At 39.9% G+C, this 9,935-nt stretch overlaps 1 protein-coding gene across 1 annotated transcript in view; it reads right to left on the bottom strand.

Annotated features, from left to right (window-relative positions):
* OSBPL1A (oxysterol binding protein like 1A) overlaps window positions 1-9,935 on the bottom strand; it is a 323,698-nt gene that overhangs the window by 4,167 nt on the left and 309,596 nt on the right. Inside the window, exons 25-27 of the mRNA XM_044666526.1 lie at window positions 8,434-8,550; window positions 6,068-6,191; window positions 4,586-4,676 (exon numbers count right to left, since the gene is read on the bottom strand). Of these exons, the coding sequence (XP_044522461.1) occupies window positions 4,586-4,676; window positions 6,068-6,191; window positions 8,434-8,550 (332 nt within the window). The remainder of the gene's footprint in view (window positions 1-4,585; window positions 4,677-6,067; window positions 6,192-8,433; window positions 8,551-9,935) is intronic.

Here is a 9,935-nt window from a genome sequence, read left to right as displayed (position 1 = left end):
TAGAGAGAGAGAGAGAGAGAGAGAGAGAGAGAGAGAGAGAGAGAGAGAGAGAGATTTCCCTGAAAGAGATGGACAGATGGTCAGGGTTAAAGGGAAAACTGGAATATAGAGATGGAGAACAACAGGAAGGATACAATCTGTACCTTAAGTTTCAAATACTTTGGGGTCAATGCTAAAAGATTGATCAAGTGACCTCAAACAGGCCTAGTAATACCAGCATAATTTGAGAGACTAAACCAAACTGATTTAATAAAAAATAAAATCTAACTTTAAATTCCCTTTGGTAACTGGGGACAACAAAGAAACATATGTAGCCTTACGGAAAATATTCAAAAGTAATTTTTGCACCATGTGACTATAGTGCAAAGTACTTTTATTGATTGGTAGGAGAAAGTGAAAGTGTTATCCCATTTTAGCAAGATTAGTTTGTCTGCAACTGATTGCTTTAAAAACTCTAACTGGCTTCTGCATAATCTGTGTTCCTGAGATATTGTGGATAGGAAATTTAACATTAAGTACACCTCCTTTAAAAAGATGTCACGTAGCACAGACATAAATGTCTAACTTTCTTTTGGATACAGTTCACCTTCTGGCTTCCTCCCTACTAAAATTGCGGTCTCACATCCTAATTCAAGCTTTGGAAAAAACTGAAGAGGCAACATAGAATAGAGTGAAGCATCCTTGATGAAGGAAAACACTTTAAAACTATCATATCTAGAGCTGGAAGAGATTTTAGAAATCATTTGACCAGGCCCCTAATTTTATAGAAAAGGAAACTGAGGTCCAAAGAAGTTAAGTGTGAAGGACTAGGCAAAGGGGATCCAACACACTTTCCCCATCAGTTAGATACTCTGCCAGAGGAAGGGTGCTCAGGAGGGACAAAGATCTTCCTCTGTTTTTCTGTGGAATCCTACTAGCCAACAACATGAAATTGTACCAACTGGGATGGACAGCTTTAGAAAGTAGTGGGTTCTTCCTCAGTGGAGACCTTTAAATAGTCTTGCTAACCAAGTGTTAAGAGAAGTTGCAGGAAGGTTTATTGTTTTCTAATGGGTTGGCCTGGATAGATAACCTCTGATGTCCCTTCCAACTCAGACTCTTGAGACACAGTTCTGGCCATGGTGTTCCCCTGCTCAAAAAGCTTCAATAGTCCCTGATGCCTTTGGGATAAAATTGAAATTTGTCCTGGCATTGAAAGACTTCCAAAACCAGTATCCATGCTGCCTTTCCTGACCCTTTCTCATTGTCCATATTCCTTTCTACTTGAAGACTCATCATCCTCTTTGCACTCTGTCAACAGCTTCCACGCCATCATCCCCTGTGCCCCCAACCTAGAATGCCCTCTGTCTTCCTACAGCGTATATGGAGGCTAGCTACTCTCAGGTGTGTGTATTCTTTCTCACTCAAACTATCATGCATTTTTTTTAATCTAAATTGTCATCCTTCCCTCCCAGCCTTGGAGGTGGAATTTTGTGCCTCCAGATCCTGTCACAGTGATTCCCATCTAGTAGGCACTAAAAATGTTTGTTGAATTGAATTGTTCATTCCAGATATCCTTTTAAAAAAAGAATACATTTTGAGCTAAAAGGCAATGAAGTTAGTTCCCCAAGTGGAGAAGATTTTCCAGAAATGTTCAATATTTACTTAGGGTACTCTTTAATCAGCTCTGCACAAAAGAAGAATTCAATTTGTACATGTCGATTCTCTTAGTCAAAGAAAGGATAGTGTAGTGGGGAGAAACTGAGGATAACTGGCTTTTAAAAGATTCATGCCAAAAGCAGAACTTCTCCCAAATCACAGAAGTTACTGAAGAAAGTCTCAGCACAGCTGCATTTGCCAAGAGTCCTACCATTCTGGTTTAAAACAAGGGGCACAGTTATACTCCAGATCTCCAAAGGAGAGGGAGTAAACACTCTCTACTGCCTAGGCTTAGCAAAATAAAGCACTTCAAAAAGCAGGCAAATCAAAGTCAAAGTCATCACAAGCAATAATAAATCACCCAACCTGGGACCCTGTGCCATGGGGTTTCTTCTGTTTTAAAAAGGAGAGGGGCAGGGGAAAAGGAAGGCATATTTGCAATGAGACATATTCAATAGCCACATCCAGCAAAAAGATACTGAGGAATGCTTTGAACGAGACCTTTCCTTCCTCGTTTTATGAATGCATCAATCCCCAAGGACCAGAAATTTCCTGCAAGTCCACCTGGTTAAGTAAGCTCTTTTGCTATAAATCAATGGAGGTATCAGTAGGTATCCTGTAAATCAGGGTCTAAGGTTTGCCTAATCTCTGAACTAAAAGACTGTTTCTGCATAGGTATTAAATGTCCTGGGCCTGTGACACAGGTTTGTATAACTGCTATTAGCTCATACCTTTACCATGAGTTACAAGTACCAAACCTAGAAATTCCCCTACACGGGAGCCCCATGGGGCTGGGGATGGGCAGGGAATTGGGGAAACAATGACAGAAAGGAGGACGAAGAAGATTCCTTTAATGAATGCCCTTTCATTTAAAAACCTTACTAAATCCTGTATCACTGATGCCCATTAACAATATTGGTTCAGAACTTGGTTTCAGTGGTGTAGAAACTCTTGGTATGGAGCACTTGCCCCAAACAGGTCAGCTGCTGTTCTGCAACTTCTGGCCTTACAAGAGTTTCCATTCCAGGGGAACTGAACAGAAGTGACTTGCCCAGAGGTTAAGAGTCAGTATGTGCCAGTGATGACACTCAAACCCAGGTCTTCAGACTCCAAGGCTAAGAGTTTCTTCATTACTCCACGCTGCTTCTCAATAAAACTTTTTATTGTATAAGAGTGTCAATGCTATTATATCAGGGCAAAAATACTCTTAATTGTCTCAGAAGTATAGTACTCAGGATGGCCTTGTCACTAGTGCCTAAGCCTGGTTGTAACCCTTTTCTTCCTCTATCAAATCTCATGTCTCTCATCACTCTATACCAGTTATGTGCCCAAAGCCCACCTCGTTACCCTCAGATAGACTCTGCCCCCATTATTCCTATCTGGAGTAGATCAGGTGGCTAGCCCCAAAGTAGGCTAATGAAGGCTCATAAAGATCTGGCCCTTTTCTGTAGATGCGTGGAATCAGTGTTCTTGGGTGCAACAACAAAAAATATTCATCGCTAGTAATGATTGACAGCAATGAGTGTCAGGCGGCTTGTCACCCTCATTTTGGACGGGAGCAGGATTGACTGAGCCAAGTCTATGGGACAAATAATTCAGTCTGACATCTTAGCTAGGCCTGGTGCTGAGCCCAATGCTGTGTCTCCAAATACAGCTGCTCGTGGTGTATGCTCCAAGGCTTTTTATTCATGGTAAAGCCTATCCCAAACATGGAACATGACACAAGGACCAATATACACATTTTATAAAATGAGACAAAAAAGAAATAAGTAGAAACTAAAGATTTGTCACCAGGTGCTGTCTTCTATCTGAAGATACAACGATACCTAAATTTAACTGCTTGGAATAATCCACATTGGCATATGTACTTTCTGCCTAGCATTTGGTCTTAATGCTTCTTGCTATTCTGGGATCAAGTTTGCTGGAATTGGATTTCCAGTCATGACATCAGGGAAAATGTTCTTTGAACAGTTTCAAATAACTGAATTTAGACTTGTTAGTCTCAATGGCTACAATTAATACAATGTGAATGAAGAAGAGACAATGAGTATGGTCCCTTGTGGGGTAGAGAGGAGTCCAGTAGATATTCAAAGGAAAAATATACTCTATTAGCTCAGCAACAACAATCACCAGTTATATGTTTTCTGTTAAGTCCTGAAACCAGGTCTACTGACTACAAGCCCTGGATTTATCCTCTACCCTAAATTATTCTCAATTTGCAAACATTTGTCTTAAACTAGGCATTCACTTATGATGACTGTCAGTATTCCTGAAAAAGCCCCCTACATTATCCTTTCCAGGTAATGGCCATTTATGAGCTAGGGAAAGTTATTAGAAATAATCTTTCTTTTCCCAAAGTCCCCAATGTGGACTTTTCTGACCATTTCTAAACCACCAGAAACTAAAGAAATTAGAAAAAAGAAAATCTTAAAAACTCAGGAGACATGTTATTCCATTTTCCCTACATATAACTGTATGTTGAGAAAGAATAGCTAACAAGCTGTGTGTCAAGGCAAATGTGACAGATTTAGGGAACACTAGTCACTAGATATTTTCTAAGCTGAGCAAAAATGGAGCTATAATGAGATAGAAGCATGGGGCTTCTGCATTCCAAAGGTCTCTGAGGGACCAGTCAGGCTTTTTTGCTAATCTGGTTCTGCTCTGCTGCTAAGAATAGGGAGAGGGCTGGACCTGTGATTTCCCTGCTGTAGGGAACTCCCAGGTGAAGGGATTCCCTCTACCAATGCCTTCTCTGCAACTCAGACTCTTAGAGATTTGCTAAGAGCCTGAGAGGTTCAGTGATTTGCCCAAAGTCACATAGCCAGGAGATGGGACTGGAACCCTGGATCTTCTTTGTTCCAAGGCTGGATTTCTAGAACTTTATGCACACTGGCTCTCATCTGCTAAAACTGTCTGAGAAATGCATATACCCCATATATCTCCGTACCTTGTTTTCCAGTCCTCTTCTGACTTGGACCTATTTTTGCGGGCTGCTCTTTGTTTTTCCTCTAGTCTTTTCTTTTCTTCACTAGCTTGATCTAAAAAAAGAGAATTAAAAACACAAGCAACCTGCCATGGTTTCGAGTTATGATGATTATAATTACTGATAATTTTGGAGTATTCTAGATTAAAGTATCATATTTTTGGAGAAGCAGTAGTATGGTGTGAAGTGCATCCAAAGTAGGGGGAACTTTATAAACCATGCCACAGGAATTTAGTTAGAGAAACTGGGGAGAGTTTTCTATGGAGAAGGGCTAGAATGGAGCATGACCTTAGAAGTCCTTATATTAAATTGGAGTTGGGTTTCTGTTGCTTGGCCCTAAAGGCCAGGATTGGGCCAATGAATGGAATCAAAAGGGAGGCAGATTTTAGTTCAATATAAAGAATATAGCTCCTCCCAATCAGAGCCACATATATGGGTGTGAAATATAATGCACACACCATCAGACATGGTTGTTGCGTTAGTTGGTTTTGCCAAATTGTTTTTTTTCCTGCTTTTAAAATCTTTGGTATAAACAAAGGCTCACTAGTTAGGGGAAGAAGTTCATATATCCAGAAATGAATTTTATGTAAAAACAAAATACAACCATAAAGTACTAAACTAAAAACTTTTAAAGCTATCAGTGAAGGGATTGGAGGGTTTCAAAAGACAATGAGTTCCTTGAGCATTGGAGGCCGTTGGCGAAAGGTTAGATGACTACTTGTTGCAATGCTTTAAACAGAATACCTGGTTTGGGCAAGGGTTGGACCATGTGACCTTTGAGGTTTCTTCTGACTGCAATTCCAAGATTTATTCTAAGGAATAGACCCTTCCTGTGTCCTTAAAATAGGGCTGCAAAGGAAATACGGATAGTCCCAAAATATATTACTTTCAGGATCCTGCAATTTCCTTGTGTGAATGTTCCTACTATCAAGCCCATTCCCCTTTAGGAGTAGATTTTTATCAGTTCCACTGTCCAGGAGAATTCATCACCTGCTGCTCAACCTCAAGGTAATGGACTTTAACTCATACCTTAACAAGGCCAATCCTCAGACACAGAATTTGTTGATGGACCTATACTGGAATTTTTTATAGCTTGACAGGACTTCATCCTGAGCTCATACCTACTAGCACAGCCTTTAACAATTAGGGTTTAGAGAAGGATTTTAGTAGAGGCTTAAAAAGGTTCTGAAATAGTAAAAAATTAAGCTGGAGATGGCAAGGATGTGGTTTCCTAATTTTCTTTGACATATTCTAATTACAGGTATATGAAATGTATTTGATCATAAAGTCACACTGGTAATGAATAATTCTAGAAATGAACAAAGTCCACTTTAAAGTTGGAGAATATTTTAAAATATCATAATTACACTAAATATAACACTGAAGAAATACCTAAGAAAAACAGAAAATAGTAGGTCCCTACTAATGCAAATAATCAATATTTACCTATTTCTCCATTCTCCATTGCTCTTATATCTGGTCGTAACCTGCAGTCAGTCTTAGGGATCACACTTTCCATTTCTTTGTCTACTTCATTCAAAACCATAGCAAAGCTAGTAAAGTTATACATCTGAAACAGGAGGAAAAATGAAAAACATTATGCATAGCAAGAAATGTCTATAAGGCAAAATGACAAGTCCCTAGCACCTGATGTTTCCTTAGACTATATGAACACCTCCTTGTTAACAATGTTAAATCACAGGACACATCAGTAAGTTCCTTAATTAAATCTAAAACACTTAAGGATGTCAACCTCAAAGAGATCTGAGGTATCTTCCTATCCTATGGATTATGTTCAGGAGTTGGGACACAAGTGTACATTTGACGAATGCTTGTTGATAGATATATCAAATTCCTGACCTAAATCCCCTCCCAGAGAATAATAGTTGAAATTTATGTCTTCCTTTAAAGGTTCTCAAAGCCCTTTAGGGAGAAAGGGAGAGCAAACATTTATTAAGCAAGCATGTTGGAATTAAGTCCTAGCGCCTTGCAAATATTGCTTTTATCTGCACGATTATCTTCATCTTGTGCTCAGGAAACTAAGGCAGACAGAAGTTAAGTGACTTGTCCAGCCACACAGATAGTAGGTGCCTGTGGGTAGGCCTTCCCAACTCGAGACAAGGCATTCTTTCTACTGTGCTGTAGCCTCCAGTAGTGAGAATGGGCCCCAGTAAAATCGTAGCCATAGCTTAGGAATTGCAAAGCACGCAGTCCCCAGCATGAGAAAAGCAAACTTTTCCCCTCCCCCAATACTAGATGTCCTGCCAAGAAAACTACTGATACAGGAGTTCCGTGAGCAGAACATACAGTATTCTATACAATACTGGGTCATGCGTTGACATGTTGAATTGACATGTTACCTGTGATTTATTATCCTATAGAAAACTCTGCTTAGAGCCACTGAGGTAATCTAAATCCACTGTCTCCATTTTGTAAATTACTAACCACTGTTCCTGCAAAAGGCTTACCTAATCCCTTAGCCTACGTCATTTTCCCTATAAAGTATATACCCCAACTCATTAAACTTTGTCACCACCCAGCAAGAGGATTTCTGCATGTCTGATCTGTCAGTCTGGTGGTTCGACCCTCCTGTAATCACAGAATCATTTTTCTAATCCCAGCTGGTGAACCCACAAGTAATCTGTAAAGCAAAGAGTTGATACTGGGACACATTACTATCATGTGTCCCACATTCCTATCTTGGAAGGAGGGGTTATTTTCATTTTATATTTGAGGAAAATGAGGTTCAAAGATGTTGAAGTACCTGGTCAGGGTCCCACAGCCAGGAAGCATCTCAGGTCTAATTCCAAATCCAGTATTCCATCACTATTTTTTGCCTCCACCAAGTATATAGATAGTAATCAGGTAAAAAAAGAAATTCTTTCTTCTTCTTTAGTGGAAATCACTCTCTACCTTCCTGGTAGCAGCTTGTTCATATGGGCTGGGTTGGCATACCTGAAAAACTAGTGCTGGCCTTTCTTTTCCACTGGCAGGTAAAGGAGGCACTGGGAAAGCACTTAAGACTTTGACTATGTTGGAAGAGAAATTCTCTCTCTATTAATGTCCCTTTGTTTTAAGTCAACTCTCAGTGACCTGAAGGTTCTGAGATGTGCAGGTATAGACAAACCCTTAGAGAAAGGAATGTGAGACCAATGAGATGGAAAACTGATTCCACAGGCACTGGACCCCTGGGCAGTACCAGGAAAATTAAGAAACTATGTTTGGTTCCTGAGATGTGATGGGGGAGAGCAGGTGGGTGGAGAAAAGAGCTTATAAAGGTCAGACCAGGAACCTGTTTGTCATCTTCTGGCTAGAGTTTGGAACCTGAAGGAACCCATGTTGGTGAAGATCTTTATCCATCATGGCGGCCAATAGAGTAGTAACCAAAAAAACTCTACCTTTTTCCTACCTTTCCCTCTCTTTACTATTTGCTTTGATGTAATAAAGTTATTAAATCTACTAGCAGCCTCATAATTTAATTTTAACTATTACAACTGCCAGCCCCAAAGCACCTTTTCTACCCAGATGCCACAGTGGGTGAAATGTTGCTTTTGGAAATTCATTTATTGTTTAGTTTAGGCAGTGCAAATTCCCCTAGGAATGCTTACATGTGAAAGAATCCAAGAGGCTGTGTGGGGAGGTGGCTACAGGCCTAGACTTAGAAGGTCAGGAGACCTCAGTTCAGACCCTGCTTCACAGGCATAATAGCCATGTGACCCTTGGAAGGAAAAGTCACTTAAAATTCCCTGAACCTTAATGTTTTCGCTTGTGAAATGTGGGGTTTGGAGAGTATGCAGAAATCGTGGTCTAACCTGGGCAGAATTGGGAGGCCTTGGAGCTATCCTCCAGAGCAAAACACTTCCAGGGATGACATGCACGCTTTCAGAATCTGGCAATGGCATTTCATCAGGTTCCTCAGAAGTGCCCATCTGTAAGAAGCATACACACGAATAAAATTTATAAGCAATTTTACCTTTTAAATTTTTACCATGGATTTGTCTAGTTTATTTTTTAAAAATCCTTACCTTCTGTCTTAGAATCCATATGACAAAAGAGCAGCAAAGGCTAGAGAATTGGGGTTAAATGACTTGCCCAGGGACACACAGCCAGAAAGTGTCTCAGGCCAGATTTGAACCCAAATCCTCCCAATTCCAGGCCTGGCTCTCTATCCACTAGGCCACTTAGCTGCCCCTGATCTATGTAGTATTTATAACTATTTCAAACACTTTTACAAAATTAATTTGATAGCTTTGTAAATACCTTATATCTTCTAAATCTCTAAATTGTAAGAACCTAGAGGGAAGCGACTTTATTTTACTTTTGTTTATTTGTTTGTTTGTTTACCTCTAGCACACAGCAGATAGAATATAATTAATACATATTAATTAAAATTAAAACTAAATGTTTGATAAGCCAAGTATATATTGAGCAGCTCCTAAAAACTGCTTAGCTCTGGACTAGTCAATGGGTAGGACATTTGGGCAGTGGAAGATAGGGTTTGTGTGAATTAAATGTCTAAAGGACCACCGGATCCCAGAAGTTTCACCTAATAGGGGTCACACAGTCATGTGTCTTAATTTGCCAGTGTGGCAGATGAGATTCCTGACCTGCAGTAGTCAAGGGATGTGACATGTAGGGACTGAAGGGAAACCTCGGCCAATTAAAAAATCTTAGGGGAGGGTTTAGACTAAGCTTGAGAAGCCAGTTCATGAAGCAGTCTGGCACTGTCTCTGCCATTTTGGGGACTTGTGAAAGGAGCTCTCTTTCTAGTGAGCTGGGGGTTATCTATGTAAGCCATCTCTGGCTAGCAGAGGGGAGCAGGCCACCGAAACCAGCTGCTGAATCCAGGAACTACAATGTGCAACCTTTGCTGGGGACTTATTTCTCTCTTTCTTTACTAATAAATACTTATAATTTTAGTATAAAGTCTCCAAGATTAATTTTTATTTATGACAGATTCTTGTCCAGGGAGACAGAACAAATACAACAATCACATCCTCTAAAACTGTCCCTTACTTCCCTTCTGGAGCACTTGGGCATTAAACACTTACTGCTTTGTTTTATCACATTTAACAAGTATTGATTTTTTTAGGCACCTTCTACATACAAGATAATGGACTTAAGTGTTTATTCTCTCCAATCTCAGCCATAAGTGATCTCTTCCTTCATAAATTTCTAATACCATGCTACTCTAGTGGGAAAAGCAGTAGCTTAAGAGTTAGAGAATTTAAGATAGAATCCAAATCTTTCTCTTACTCCCTGGGCAACCTTGAGCAACTCACCCTATTCCACACTATGGACCTTAGATTCTTCT

This window comes from Gracilinanus agilis, chromosome 1 (assembly GCF_016433145.1).
Source record: "Gracilinanus agilis isolate LMUSP501 chromosome 1, AgileGrace, whole genome shotgun sequence".
NCBI classification, from domain to species: Eukaryota; Metazoa; Chordata; class Mammalia; order Didelphimorphia; family Didelphidae; genus Gracilinanus; species Gracilinanus agilis.
This window is presented reverse-complemented; position numbering and strand designations above follow the sequence as displayed.